We start from the raw sequence: 16,311 nt of genomic DNA, 5'->3' as shown, positions 1-16,311 counted from the left end.
GATAAGATAAAATTAGGACTAATATCAGAACCGTTTCCTTCAGTAGTCAACCTATGGAACAGAGTACAGAAGGGAAGCAAAACATTTCCAAAAATCATGAAATCCTCAGCAATAATTGGGTGTTGAAATGGAGGGAACTGTAACAGCTCACTGAATGGATGAACTAAGATAAGGCCTTGGGGGCTTCCCCAACTAAAACCATGTTGCAATTTTGTAACGTATGGCTAACAACGCTAGGTACAAGCACTAGCCTATTATTCAAGCTGCCATTAATAAGGGGAATGGAGGAGTCAGACACCCCAACCTCAAAGCACAACGTAAAATGAGCTGTTCAGACAAAATTATGAAGAGTTTACATACTAGATTTTGAGCACTTAACTTGGTAGTGTAGCAGGTTAGGATACGTCCTTCCACCTCAGAAGTTCAAAACTAGCACATGGAGCTCGAGCTACAAGAACCTCAGTCTTCCTCATCATCTGTACACAAATGCCAAAAAACAAATCCGAACACTTTCCTGTATCAGCCAATCCAACTAAAAGGTTCATCCAATCCAGTTTAACATTTACTTTTACAAACTCAAGCTAATAATTTCTAGGTCAATATCAATAATTTCAACTGGAGGAAAAGGATAAAAATTCTTGAACCTCAAGTAATTACATGCACTTTGTTTCATATTCTTGCATATGTGGAGAAGAGAAAAGGCCTCCTACAGACAATTCCATTAAACTATATTAACTTAAGACAGAAACATGAACTATTTTGAAACACTTGTATAGCACTCACCTATTAAAGCTAAAGAATGTGCAGTAGGGAACGAGGAAACAGTCCCGAATTGTGCATTCGCAGCTAATGATAACTTATCCACTCTTCCAGATTTATTTGCTTTGGGTCAAGTTCTCTCATCTGTCCAGCATTGTCAGTTTGAAGCACAGAATTGAAGGAGTTAACCATTACTACATACAACGTCTGAGAAAATAGAGAATTTGGCATGGCACTTGGGTCAAAAGATGAACTACCTTGCGGAGAAAATGTTATACTCCTATGATGTGTGGAGATGCTTTCAAAATGTTAAAGGCACCGTTTTCACCATCATCCCTTTTATCGCGTAATCGATCTTCTCTTATGTTCTTTCCTCCCATTCCCCAGGATCCCTTTCTCTGCAATAGCTTAAAACATGTTACATGTCATTTTCCAGCTCTGATGAGAAGGCCAAAGCGTTAGCTCGGTTTCTTTCTCCACAGGTGCCGCCTGATCCAGTATTTCTAGCATTTTATGTTTATATTTCAGATTTGGAGTATCGACAGATTTTATTTTGCCAGCATCAGTGCAGGGTCCGGGTGTTGTTGACGAAACAAGTAGTTCGGAGGCGGCTCAGTGTTTAGCACTGCTGCCTCACGGCACTGAGGACACTTAGGGGCAGCACGGTGGCATTGTGGATAGCACAATTGCTTCACAGCTCCAGGGTCCCAGGTTCGATTCCGGCTTGGGTCACTGTCTGTGCAGAGTCTGCACGTTCCCCCAGTGTCTGCGTGGGTTTCCTCCGGGTGCTCCGGTTTCCTCCCACAGTCCAAAGATGTGTAGGTTAGGTGGACTGGCCATGATAAATTGCCCTTAATGCCCAAAATTGCCCTTAGTGTTGGGTGGGGTTACTGGGTTATGGGGATAGGGTGGAGGTGTTGACCTTGGTGTTCTTTCCAAGAGCCGGTGCAGACTTGATGGGCCGAATGGCCTACTTCTGCACTGTAAATTCTATGATCTATGACACGGGTTCGATCCTGGCCCCGAGTCACTGTCCATGTGGAGTTTGCACATTATCCCCATGTCGGAGTAGGTCTCACCCCCACAACACAAAGATGTGGTTAGGTGGATTGATCACACTAAATTGCCCCGTTAAAAAAAAGAGAAACAAGTAGTTGGAGGAGTGACTTACTGCATTTGTCAATCTTCTACTTACAAATTAACCATGAAAGTCTTGACCTCCGCTTCACACCCAGACATCTGTGTCAGTTGACAGGATTTCTCTCCTCATCTCTTGTGGAAGGATATCAGAAAGCAATATTATTCCAAGTCTCCATAATTTGACTGATGATGCAGCACTGCTACTAAACCTAACTACGGCAAGATATTGACAAAAGTTCCGCATTCAATAGATATCTTCCACTTTAGAACTTCAAATTTTTTCTCCACTTGATCAGCACTATCGATAATCTGGCTCCAGATACTTTATTTAGGCCTGCTAACCTCCAACTATGTCATCCAGCTTTATAGTGTCAACAGGTGGAACTTCCAGTTGAATCATTAGCCCGAGTTTTCAAGTTTCATGCCAAAAGCCGAGTGTAAATGTTAGGCTGACTTTTCAAACCTTACTGGGGGAAATCTGCATTATTGATGTAGCTATCTTTCAGGCGACATATTAAACATGGGCCCCTGTCTGCCTCTTCAGTTCATTAGAAAACTCCACATGGTATCGTCTGAAGGGTAGCAAGGATTTCTCCTAGTATCTCTCCTTGATTATTTATAGTTAATGTTTGCAATACCTTGCTATGCACAATTGTAGCTTCAAAAAGCAATTGCTGGTGACAAGGAGTTTGAAGACATCCTAAATAAGTGACACAGAAGTTCTTCCTCGTTACACCAGCTTTGAAATCAAGATAGCACTGTAATCTCCCATATCAAATTATTTTCCAGAATCTTACTGATTCTTTCTGATATCCTTCATGTGGATTATTCATCACCTGCAGTCCCTTCCCTTCCTCCAACAAACCTCAGGTTTTGAAAACCTGATCTTGCCGTGATGATTTTGTCACATCTTTAACTCTGAATCCTGGGTGGCATGCTGTAATCTGGGTATATTATTTTATCAGAAAATCAAGATAATATGCACTTATGGAAATTGTGACTCCTGCAACACTAAAGATTGGGATTTTGCTCATTGAATTTATAAGAATAATTTTTGTTAGTAACACATGTAGGCTTACATTAAATCTGCAATGAAGTTACTGTGAAAATCCCCTAGTCGCCACACTATGGCACCTGTTTGGGTACACAGAAGGAGAATTCAGAATGCCCAATTCATCCAACAAGCACGTTTTTTGGGACTTGTGGGAGGAAACCGGAGCACCCGGAGGAAACCCACGCAGACACGGGGAGAATGTGCAGGCTCCATACAGACAGTGGCCCAAGACAGGAATCAAACCTGGGTCCCTAGTGCTGTGAAGCAACAATGCTAACCACTGTGCTACCTTGCTGCTCATTTTCCATGCTATCGAATGGCAATTAGTTCCGTATAAGGAATCAATGTTGGACATGCCACTGAATTTGTTTGCCACCAGTTTTGCAGAGCACTGTGGACATATCTCGGAAATATTACCTTGATGTGAGCAAAGGGGCACCCACCACATGACAACTTTGGTATAAATTAAATACTAAATCACTTCATTCCACAGTATCACTTGGGAAAATGTTTCTGTAACATTTAATTACACCCAGGGAAAGACAAATAACTGGAAATGTTTACTTTCTTTCTTTTTACATTTAATTTTTCCCCCAATTAAAGGGGCAATTTAACATGGCCAATCCTACACACCTTTGGGTTGTGGGGGTGAGAACCAAGCAGACACGGGGACAATGTGCAAACTCCACACGGACAATGCCCCTGGGCTGAGATCGAACCTGGGTCCTCAGCGCCGTGAGGCAGCAGTGCTAACTGCAGCGCCACTATGCCGCCACAAGAAACGTTTACCTTCAACATTACACATTTATATAACTACCTGCCTATTTCTGTGACAGTGTGACAATGAAAATCTCACGTTATGAGTTGAATTAACACTGAAGTAATGTCTCTCAACAATAGTCTCAACAGAGGTTTGTCAGATGATGCTGCATGCAAAATGTCTACCACGTCAATTGTGACTGTTCTGCAAATGTACTGGACGTGAACCACTTTAGGGCATTTTTGACATGAATAAGGTTCTATATAAATGCAAGCTTTTATTCTTCAAATTATTTAATGGCAAGTGTGGAATGGTTCCAACATTGCAATAGGCACAAGTACATGATTTATTGCTTCCTATAACACAAATTTCAAATCCAATTACAATCCAAGCATGAAATGATAGTTAAAAAGGCAGAGAAAAAAAGGCTGGAAATATGCATCATCTCTGTGAACCTAGAATTGTTGATAGCATCTCATAAAAAGAAAGTTCTTTAACAGCGATATTATCCTCTCTTTTCCCCCTTATATATTTGTGTAAATGAAATAATCATGTAATAATCTGCAGCACCTGTTTTTATTCAAGCCCCACCTTTGCGAATGGTTAAACTTCTGCATGAATCACTATCACAGAAACATGTTGAAAATGTCTCAGATGGCAGCACTCTCATCCAAGTCAGAAGATGGTAGATTCAAGCCCCAGTCCAGGGGCTCATATAGCATCCCAGGTTTGTGTGCTGCAGTATAGTTGCAAGGTTGTGCTGCACTGTCAGACATGTCATCTTTCAGATGACCAAGGCCCAGCTGCTACCTAACCGACATGAAATATTTCTCAGTGCTATTTCAAAGAGCAGGGGCGTTTTCCCATTGTATTGTGCAATAGTCATCGCTCAAATCAACTGCACAAAAATCAGATTATTTGGTCATTACCATTGAAAAATAAAATTGGAGGACATACGGCCCTTCGAGCCAGCTGTGCAATTCGAAATGAAAAAGAAAATTGCTTGTCACAAGTAGGCTTCAAATGAAGTTACTGTGAAAAGCCCCTAGTTGCCACATTCCGCCGCCTAATCGGGGAGGCTGTTACGGGAATTGAACCGTGCTGCTGGCCTGCCTTCAAAGCCAGCGATTTAGCCCTGTGCTAACGATCATCCGCCTCCATGGCCTGATTCCACTTTCCCTCCATATTCTTTGATCCCTTTCATCCCCCCCCTTCGTCCCAAGTGCTACATCTAACTGCGTCTTGAAACCATACAATGTTTTGGCCTCAACTACTTCCTGCGGTAACGAATTCCACAGGCTCACAACTCTCGGTGAAAAAGGTTCTCCTCATCTGTCCTAAATGGTCGACCCCATATCCTCATGCTGTAACCCCTGATTCTGGACATACCCCACCGTCGGGAACATCCTTTTTGCATCTATCCTGTCTAATCCTGTTAGAATTTTATAGGTTATGAGATCCCCCTCATCATTCCTTTGAACTCCAGCGAATATAATCCTAACCGATTCAACCTCGCCTCATAAGTCAGACCCACCATCTCAGGGGTCAGTTTGGTAAACCTTTGCTGCACTCCCTCTAGAGCAAGAACATCCTTGCTCAGATAAGGTGACCAAAACTGCACACAATTCCAGGTGTGGCCTCACCAAGGCCCTGTATAATTGCAGCAAGACATCCCTGCTCCTGTACTCGAATCCTCTTGCAATTAAGGCCAAGATACCGTTTGCCTTCTTTACTGCCTGCTGCATGGTTACCTTCAGTGACAGGTGTATGAGGCCACCCAGTTCTCATTTATGGCCATTCAGATAACAGACTGCCTTCACACTTTTGTTACCAAAGTGGATAACTTCACATATCCAAATTATACTGCATCTGCCATTCATTTCACATTGAAAGATCTCTGCATCCTCCTCACAGCTCATCCTCCCTCCCAACTTTGTCATCTGCAAATGTGAAGTTATTACATTTTGTTCCCTCATCTAAATCATTAATATATACATTGTGAATAGCTGGGGTCGTAGCACCGATCCCTTCAGTACCCCACTAGTCACTGTCAGCCAATTTCAAAAATACCAGTTAATTTGCACTGTTTTCTGTCTGCCATCCAGTTTTCTATCCATCTCAATATACTATCCCTAATCCCACACGCTTTAACTTTATCCACTAATCTCTTATGTGGGACATTTGTCAAAAACCTTCGGAAAGTTCAAATAAACCACATCCACTGGTTCCTTCTCATCAACTCTACTGGTTACATCCTCAAAGAATTCCAGTAGATTTATCAAGCACGATTTCCCCTTCATAAATCCATGCTGACTGTGTCCAATCCTGCCACTCTTTCTAATTGCCCTGCTATAAAATCTTGAGAATGGATTCTAGAATTTTCTCCACTACTGACGTCAGGTTTTCTGGTCAATAATTCCTGTTTTCTCTCTATCTCCTTTTTTAAATAGTGGAGTTACATTAGCTACCCTCCAATCTGCAGGAACTGTTCTATAGAATCCTGGGAGATGGCCACCAATGCATTCACTATTTCTTGAGCTATTGCCTTAAATACTCTGGGATATAGATTATCAGTCCCTGAGAATTTATCAGCCTCCAACCGCATCAATTTCCCCAAAACTATTTCTCTACTAATATAATAATAATCTTTATTAGTGTCACAAGTAGGCTTACACTAACACTGCAATGAAGTTACTGTGAATATCCCCTAGTCACCACATTCCGGCACCTGTTCTGGTACACTGAGGGAGAATTCAGAATGGCCAATTCACCTAACAAGCACGTCTTTTGGGACTTGTGGGAGGAAACCCACACAGACATGGGGAGAACTTGCAGACTCCGCACAGACAATGACCCAAGCCGTGAATCGAACCCGGGTCCCAGGTGATGTTAAGCAACAGTGCCAACCGTTGATCTCCTGCAGTTGCTCCCCCTCACTAAAGCCTGTAATCCCCTACATTTCTGATACCTTATATGTGACCTCATTTCTGAAGACAAAGCCAAAGTATGTTTTTGGTTGCTCAGCCATTTCTTTGACCCCTATTATACATTTGTCTGTTTCTGACTGTAAGGGACCTACCTACATTTGTCTTCACCAATCCTTTTCTCTTCACCTACCTACAGAAACTTTTATAGTCAGTTTTTGCGTTTCCTGCAAGCTTACTCTAAAACATCATATTGCTGTTTGCTGCATTCCTTATATTGCAACACTAATTATTTCATTGGCTGCCAAGTGTTTTGGGAAGCCCTGAAAGGCACAAAATAAATGAATGTTTTTCTTTAGAATTGATAATGTCGTTACTCAAATAAGGAACTAACGCAGCTCAGAATAAAAACAATTTCCACAAAACAAAGTGAACCCAGGTGCCTTTGGGTTCGAGGAGGCCTTGCTTCCACTCGAGTTTGATGGATGTGATTGATAAGTCCAATGAGCAACCTGCAGCTTCCAGATGTGGAAGGGGAGGGAAGAATTGGGGACATATACAAGTGGCTGGGGCAACAGGGAGGCAAGTGGGTGGTGCAGATCAAGGAGAAATGGGAAGCAGAGTTGGGAGGGGAGATCAATTGGGGAGTATGGAGTGAGGCACTGCATAGGTTAAACGGGACCTCCTCTTGTGCAAGGATGAGCCTCATGCAAGGATGAGCCTCATGCAATTTAAGGTGCAGAGGATGTGAAAAATTGGGAAGATTCTGGGCGGGAGTGTTCACGGTCTTAGCCAGGATAATGGAGGAGGTGTATTCAGACCCTTGGGTGGCGATATTTGGGGTTTCAGAGAAGCCGGAGCTCATGGAGAGGAGGAAGGCCGATGTCGTGGCCTTCGCCTCTCTGATTGAACGGCGGCAAATTTTGCTGGAGGGGCGGTCGGCGTCGCCACTAGCAGTACTTGGTTGGGTGATCTGTACGACTTCCTGCGATTGTGGAAAATAAAGTTTGAGTAAAGGGGCTCTTCAAGGGTGTCTGAGGAAAGGTGGGGGATGTTTGTGACGCTGTTTGAGGGGCTGTTCGTCGCGGGGAAGGGGGGGTGAAAAGGGCAATAATCTGTACAGACTGTATAGCTGATTGTTGGGAATTATGTTTATTCGCTGTAACCTGTTTCGATACATGTTTGTAATAAAATACTTTTTTTTTTAAAAAAGAAAAATGGAAAAGATAAAGTATGAGTTAAGGGGTCTCTGCAGGGCCTTTTGAGAAAAGTGGGGGATAATTGTGACCGTGTTTGAGGAGCTGTTCATGGGGGGGGGGGCAGTGAAATGGGGAAAACAATTGGACAGACTGTATCGCGGATTGCGGGGAAGTTTGTTTCCTGGGGTGTTTATTTGCTGTAACCTGTTTTGATACAAGTTTGTAATAAAATACATTTTTTTTTTTAAATGAGCAACTTGCAGACCTGGACACATTTGGGGTAAATCATCATATAACCCCTACAGTGCAGGAGGTGGCCATTTGACCCATTTAGGCTGCACCAACCCAAGATCAGACCCCACTCGACCCCCGTAATCCCACCTAACCTTCTGGATACTAAGGGACAATTTAGCATGGCCAATCCACCTAACCTGCACATCTTGGACTGTGGGAGGAAACCTGAGCACCCGGAGGAAACCCACGCAGACACGGGGAGAAAGTGCAAACTCTATAAGAGTCCCCAAGGCTGGAATTGAACCCAGGTCCCTGGCGCTGTGAGACAGCAGTGCTGACCACTGTGCTATTGTGCCACCCCATAGTACTTAACAGCACTGGGTAGATGAGTTGTTTGGAGGTTTGCACGCTCACTCCAACCTCTGCACACTCCCAATTAAGTAACTCGATGTGTTCAGTCACAAGCCGGATTCTCCCATGAGTCAGAGGGATATCTGACTTATCTAGGGACATCCATAAAGCGTTTCTGCTGTCCTCCGGGGATTCTCCTGACGAGACAGAGTTCAGAGTAGAATCACAGAATTCCTACAGTGTAGAAGGTGGCCATTTAGCCCATCGAGTCTGTACCAACCCTCCAAAAGAGCACCCTACCTAGGCCCACTCTTCTATCTGCATAACCTAACCTATACATCCCTGGACACTAAGGGGCAATTTAGCATGCCCAATCCACCTAACCTGCACATCTTTCAATCATGGGAGCAAACCAGGGCACTCAGAGGAAACCCACGCAGACACGAAGACAAAGTGCAGACTCCACACTGACACTGACCCGAGACTGGAATTGAACCAAGGTCCCTGGCGCTGTGAGGTAACAATGCTAATCACTGTGCCACCACCATGCCAAAGTAGTGCAAACTGGAGTCAGGCATATGCCCAGCAGAACTGGTTTTGAGTGATTAGCATCTCAATACTGGGCAAGTACTTGAGAGAGGACGCTGCTGTTGGACTATCTTTCTTACCACTTGATTTGCAAGACCCAGGTAAAAAGGATACCGATACAACCAACAGTAAAAGTTGCTTTGTGGCACAGCTACATTGAAGCCTTCAATTGAGTGTTTAACAGTCAACAAAGTATTCAACTTGGTGGTGATCAGTGCTTTCCAAAAATAATACTCACCAATAAGCCATTGAAGCATACAAATTTTAGAACAATCACACCAACTGAGAACAGAGAGCCAATTCAAGTTCAACTTTTATTCATATTAAAGAAATGTTCATCATTGCCCACATATTAAAAATCTGTACCCACCAGCAATGTGCTGGCTTTATTTATTTTAAGAAGTTGTGTATCCAGCATACCCAAATATTTGAAGTGGCTTGTACTATTTGCAGGTACTTGGCACATTGCAAAGACCATATGTCAATAATCGCATCAATTCCCACAGAAAAACTGTTTTGCAACATCCTTCGAATGGGATGCAAGTACACATCGAATTGACTGAAGTAGCTACAATTGCCCTCAAGCAAAAACTTGCTTTTGATATATTTTAGCTACGATGCCAACAGCAATTTTCAAACTGCTCGAGTTCTGCAACAACGGGGAGAACAGTTATCCATTGCAGGATCAAGGGCAAATCCCCTTTCTCTACTGAGGAGACAAGTAACCCACAAGTTCCCAACTAACTGCAGAAACACCGACTACACCTTGACTTGGAGTGCAGATGCATGAAATCTGCTGGTTAACGGGACTAAAGAGATTTCTAAACGAAATGCCTGTTGCTTTGCATCGGGTATTGTTACAGAACCGCGGGTGTGAGACTGGGGAGAGGGAGACTGGGTAGAAATGTGCAGCTCCATTCAACTCTACGGCTGACAGAATGGGGGGGGGGGGGGGGGGGAAATAAAAGCTTTTTGTTGGGGGGGGGGGGGTTGCAACCTTTAATACATCTCCGGCTGGGGGGGCGGGATACAGGCTAGTAATCACACCACAAGCAACCAGCCCTCTCCCATCGCAGGCTGCACAATTCAACTCCACCTTCAAACAAATTAAATTACAAACTAAAGACGCCGTGAGCTGGAATCACGGAATTTTAAAACATGTAGAAACCGATTTCCACCATTACCATTCCCCCCCAAACTCCCCTGCAGCCCGGGCCAGGCTCGGAGCCCCGGGAGATGCGCTAGGCGAGCCCGAGGCCTCACCGGCCCAGCCCGGGCCCCGCTGGAGGTAACAAAGGAGCGCGGGGGGGGGGGGGGGGGGGTGCGCGCCGGGGAACCGGCCGAGACGTGCCTCAAACAACACCGACTACTTACTCGGGGACGTAGATGGAGGAGTAGCTGGACCATTTGTGGACGCAGTAAGTCAGCGCCCGGCTCTCCGCTGACACAGCCGCCATCTTACAGCAGCGGCGGCGGCCCCGGCTCGGCGGCACGTGACCCTGGGGAGGGGCGGGGCCGGGGAGGGGGAAGAGGGGTGTGGCAGGGGAGGGGCGGGGCCGGGGAGGGGCGGGGCCGGGGAGGGCGAAGAGGGGTGTGGCAGGGGAGGGGCCGGGGAGGGCGAAGAGGAGGGGTGGGGCCCTCCTACGACTCATTCACATACTCACACAGCGTAAAGGTTCTCAGCTTCAGTCAATACATATACCCAATCTCACCCACAGACATATACCCAATCTCACCCACGTACATGTACCCAATCTCACCCACAGACATATACCCAATCTCACCCATATCCATATACCCAATCTCACCCACATACATATACCCAATCTCACCCACGTACATATACCCAATCTCACCCACGTACATGTACCCAATCTCACCCATATCCATATACCCAATCTCACCCATATACATATACCCAATCTCACCCACGTACATGTACCCCATATCCATATACCCAATCTCACCCACGTACATATACCCAATCTCACCCACATACATATACCCAATCTCACCCACGTACATATTCCCAATCTCACCCACATACATATACCCAATCTCACCCATATACATATACCCAATCTCACCCACGTACATGTACCCCATATCCATATACCCAATCTCACCCATGCACATGTACCCAATCTCACCCATATCCATATACCCAATCTCACCCACGTACATATACCCAATCTCACCCATATCCATATACCCAATCTCACCCACGTACATATACCCAATCTCACCCATATCCATGTATGTACCCAATCGTGTACCCAATCTCACCCATATCCAATATTCCAATCTCACCCATATCCATATACCCAATCTCACCCATATCCATATACCTAATCTCACCCATATCCCTAAACCCCATCTCACCCATATCCAATATACCAATCTCACCTGTATCCATATACCCAATCTCATTTTTTTAACTTATTGTCACAAGTAGGCTTCAATGAAGTTACTGTGAAAAGCCCCTAGTCGCTACATTCCAGCGCCTGTTCGGGGAGGCTGGTACGGGAATTGAACCTGCACTGCTGGCCTTGTTCCGCATTGCAAGCCAGCGATTTAGCCCACTGTGCTAAACCAGGATGCACAGTAGCTTGGGACAGCCACCACAAAGGCTCATCGGGGCAAGACCATGGGATAATGCTCTGCTGCCACAATGGAGAGGAAACCCTGTGAAACCCCTCGCGCTGCACACATGAAATGCGCTTTAAAGTCTAATTGTACATTCTGCAAAAGGTAAGTGTATTGAGGTACTGCATGTATTGTATTGTAAAGAAATGATAGGTATTGCACTTTACAAAATGTCAAATTTGAACTGTTATGTAACGTACTCTCAGAAATATTATGGATACCAAATATTTTTGGGTGAAAAAAAGTAAACTCGGAGAACTCAAGTAGTTATCCACAATGTCAGACTGGGTGCAGAGCCCAGATTCATTCACATAACCTCACGAGATACATGTTACATCCAATTACTCAGTGTTAACTGCAAATCTGCATATTGCGGCAAGCAGAACCCATAAAAGCATCCCGTAAATGCAATTTTCCACTGCAGAACCGTGTCGCGCTATTTTTTAAATAAGTGATAACATTTTTCTGCCTTCAGCACCCGGCTTAGCCATTCGCTAGTGGAGTTTCTAAAACTGTTAACTGACGCCTGAGTTAATTCCTCACTCACTTCCTCGATTAAACAATAACCAAACACCTCGAGCTGAATCAGTGTCCGTTTTCGAGGAGTGGCCCATTGGTCAGCTAAAGGAATGATAAAAAGACGAGAAGCTCATTTTTCAAATTCCGCTTTTAAAATAAAGAGGCCCAGGGTATGTGAAAATGGATTTTGTGGACTTCCGGTTGCGGCTATGCGGAGCGAGGTCGCACGTTCGGCAGCTCCCGCAAAAAACTGACTTTTGGGCTCTTTTCAGGGACCCCAACGGTATCTTTCCGACGTTTCCCGATGTGGGAAGGAGAGTACAATAGTTCCCCGAGAGTATATGGCTTTTACCAGGAGCAGGGCGACTAAAAGAGTGGTGGTGGACCCGAAGAAGGTGCGAGGGACGAAGAACAAAATGGCAGCGGGCGGGGACCAGGCAGCGTGGATGCACTGGGCGCAGGAGCAACAGGAGGTTATCCAGCGCTGCATTAGGGAGATTAAAGCGGACCAGCTTGAGCCGATGAAGGCTTCTATCGATAAGCTGCTGGAGACACAGACGGCCCAGGGGGTGGCGATCCGCGAGACCCGACAAAAGATCTGCGACAACGAGGACAAGAAATGGCAGGAGCGGTTCGAGGAGATGGAGAATCGGTCGAGGCGGAAGAACTTGCGGATTCTGGGCCTCCCAGAGGGGCTGGCCGAGATGTTGGACACAGATTAAGGGTCGGGATGGGCGTTTGGGGATTGCGGTTGATATGTTACTTTTTGAGGGGGTTCCTTTGCTCTTGTTTTTTTTCTTTCTGGTTGGGTGAGGGTGGTTAGGGCGGGTTGGGCACTGTTTTGGTTGGGTTGGTCGGGGGGGGGCTCTTGGAGGGGGGTAAGCAAATGGAACAGGGGTGGATGGCCGTCAGTGTGATGGGGCCCCACGTTGTTCCCGCGCTGAAGGCTGGAGGGGGCGGGGCCGGGGCGGGGAAGCGAGGGTTGTTTCCCGCGCTTGGAATGGAAGGGGGAGGTGGAGAGCCTGCGGATGGGGAATGGAAGAGGAGGGTGCGTCACACAATGAGAGGAGTCGAAGGAGAGGTGGGAGTGGCCGGGGTCAGCTGGCTTGCGGAAGTGCATTGGGGGGAGTAAAGCAGCTAGGAGAGGTCCTAGCCCGGGGAGGGGGGGAGGGATCGAGTTGCTGCTCCTATGGTCAAGGGGGAGCTGGAGCGAGTGGGGGGGGGGGGTTGAGACGGGGGTCTGCAGCCGTGGGAAACGGGCCGGGCGTGGGGTGCGGGCACGTGGCTGGCCGAGGAGGGGTTATGGCTGTCGGTGGGGGAAGGGGGTGGGTAGCCCCCTCATCCAGCTGATAACCTGGAATGTCAGGGGACTGAACGGGCCGGTCAAGCGCGCCCGTGAGTTCGCGCACCTGAAGGGGCTGAAGGTGGACGTTGTCATGCTTCAGGAGACACACCTGAAGGTGGCAGACCAGGTAAGATTGAGAAAAGGGTGGGTAGGTCAGGTGTTTCATTCAGGGCTGGATGCCAAAAATCAAGTGGTGGCGATCATGGTGGAAAAGAAGGTGTCGTTCGAGGTGTCGAGCATTGTGGCAGACAATGGCGGTAGGTACGTAATGGTTAGTGGTAAGCTGCAGGGAGAGAGGGTGGTACTGGTCAATGTGTACCCCCGAACTGGGACGATGCGGGTTTTATGCGGCGCATGTTGGGTCGGATCCCAGATATGGAAGTGGAGGGCCTGATAATGGGGGGAGGCTTTAACACGGTGCTGGATCCGGCACTGGATCGCTCCAGGTCTAGGACGGGTAGAAAGCCGGCGGCGGCTAGAGTGCTGAGGGGGTTTATGGACCAGATGGGAGAGGTGGACCCTTGGAGATTTGCAAGGCTAGGGAATTTTCATTCTTCTCACACGTCCATGAGGCTTATTCCCGGATCGACTTTTTTATTTTGAGCAGGGCGCTGATAGCGAGAGTAGAGGATACCGAGTACTCGGCGATAGCCATTTCGGATCACAACCCTCATTGGGTGGACTTAGAGCTGGGGGAGGAGAGGGACCAGCGCCCTTTGTGGCATTTGGAGGTGGGGCTGCTGGCAGACGAGGAGGTGAGTGAGCGGGTCCGAGGAAGCATAGAGAGGTACCTGGAGGCCAACGATAACGGGGAGGTCCGAGTGGGGATGGTATGGGAGGCGCTGAAAGCGGTGGTTAAGGGAGAGCTGATCCCCATTAGGGCCCACAAGGAGAGGAGGGAGCAGAGGGAGAGGGTGAGGCTGGTGGGGGAGATGGTGAGGGTAGACAGGAGGTATGTGGAGGTGCCTGAGGAAGGACTGTTGAGGAAGAGGCGCAGCCTCCAGGCCGAATTCGACCTGGTGACCACCAAGAAGGTGGAGGCGCAGTGGAGGAAGGCCCAGGGGGCGATTTATGAGTATGGAGAAAAGGCAAGCCGGATGCTGGCGCATCAGCTTCAGAAGCGGGACGCAGCTAGGGAGATCGGGGGAGTTAAGCACAGGGGAGGGAGTGTGGTGCGGAGTGGGGTTGGCATCAATGGGGTCTTCAGGGACTTTTATGAGGAATTGTATCGGTCCGAGCCCCCACTGGAGGAGGGAGGGATGGCCGCTTTCTGGACCAATTGAGGTTTCCGAAGGTGGAGGAGGGACTGGTGACGGGATTGGGGGCCCCAATTGGGCTGGAGGAGCTGACCAAAGGGATAGAGAGCATGCAGGCGGGGAAGGCACTGGGGCCGGATGGTTTCCCGGTCGAATTTTATAAAAAACATATGGACCCGTTGGGCCCGTTGCTAGTTAGGACCTTCAATGAGGCAAGGGACGGGGGGGGGTGCTTTGCCCCCGACAATGTCCCGGGCACTGATCTCCTTGATCCTGAAGCGGGACAAAGATCCCCTGCAGTGTGGGTCTCACAGGCCGATTTTGCTGCTAAACGTAGATGCCAAGGTGCAGGCAAAGGTCTTAGCCACGAGGATTGAGGATTGTGTGCCGCAGGTCATCCACGAAAACCAGACCGGGTTCGTGAAGGGGAGGCAGTTGAACGCGAATGTGCGGAGGCTTCTGAACGTTATCATGATGCCGGCGAGGGAGGGGGAGGCGGAGATAGTGGTGGCGATGGACGCTGAGAAAGCCTTCGATAGGGTAGAGTGGGGGTACCTGTGTGTTTGGGTTTGGGGAGGGATTTGTCAGGTGAGTCAGGCTGCTCTATGAGGTCCCGATGGCGAGTGTGGCCACGAACAGGAGGAGGTCTGAGTACTTTCGGTTGCACCGAGGGACAAGGCAGGGGTGTCCCCTGTCCCCCCTGCTCTTCGCACTGGTGATTGAACCCCTGGCTATGGCACTGAGGGAGTCGAGTAACTGGAGGGGGTTGGTGCGGGGTGGGGAGGAGCATAGGGTGTCGCTCTATGCGGAGGACTTGCTGTTATATGTGGCAGATCCGGTGGGGGGAATGCCGGAGGTAATGAGGATCCTCAGGGAATTCGGGGATTTCTCGGGGTACAAGCTCAACAGGGGGAAGAGCGAGCTGTCGTGGTCGACCCAGGGGACCAGGAGAGGGGGATTGACGAGCTCCCACTAAAAAGGGTGGAGAGGAGCTTCAGGTATTTGGGGATCCAGGTGGCCAGGAGCTGGGGGCCCTGCATAGACTTAATTTCACAAGGCTGGTGGAGCAAATGAAGGAGGAGTTCAAGAGGTGGGACGCGTTGCCGCTGTCCTTGGCGGGTAGGGTGCAGTCAGTTAAGGTGACGGTGCTCCCAAGGTTTTTGTTCCTGTTCCAGTGCCTCCCCGTGTTTATCCCGAAGGCTTTTTTCAGGCGGGTTAACAGGAGCATAATGGGGTTTGTGTGGGCGCGAGGGACTCCGAGGGTGAGAAGGGTGTTCCTGGAGCGGAGTAGAGATAGGGGGGGGCTGACGCTGCACAACCTCTGTGGGTACTACCGGGCCGCCAATGCGACAATGGTGCGCAAGTGGGTGATGGAGGGGGTGGGGGTTGCATGGAAGTGACTGGAAACGCGTCCTGTGTGGGTACGAGTCTGGGGGCGCTGTCACCGACGCCGCTGCCGCTCCCTCCAAGGAGGTATACCACGAGCCCGGTAGTGGCGGCTGCCCTCAAAATCTGGGGGCAGTGGAGGCGGCACAG

At 48.1% G+C, this 16,311-nt stretch overlaps 1 protein-coding gene across 3 annotated transcripts in view; it reads right to left on the bottom strand.

The window, feature by feature from the left end:
• mkln1 (muskelin 1, intracellular mediator containing kelch motifs) overlaps positions 1–10,522 on the bottom strand; it is a 195,571-nt gene extending 185,049 nt beyond the window's left edge. For all 3 annotated transcript variants that reach the window (XM_072471106.1, XM_072471109.1, XM_072471107.1), the window contains exon 1: positions 10,384–10,522. In XM_072471106.1, coding sequence (XP_072327207.1) covers positions 10,384–10,466 — 83 coding nt within the window. In that variant the 5' untranslated portion in view covers positions 10,467–10,522. The remainder of the gene's footprint in view (positions 1–10,383) is intronic.
• Positions 10,523–16,311: the final 5,789 nt, after the last annotated feature.

This window comes from Scyliorhinus torazame, chromosome 13, assembly GCF_047496885.1.
Source record: "Scyliorhinus torazame isolate Kashiwa2021f chromosome 13, sScyTor2.1, whole genome shotgun sequence".
In the NCBI taxonomy this organism is placed as follows: Eukaryota; Metazoa; Chordata; class Chondrichthyes; order Carcharhiniformes; family Scyliorhinidae; genus Scyliorhinus; species Scyliorhinus torazame.
This window is presented reverse-complemented; position numbering and strand designations above follow the sequence as displayed.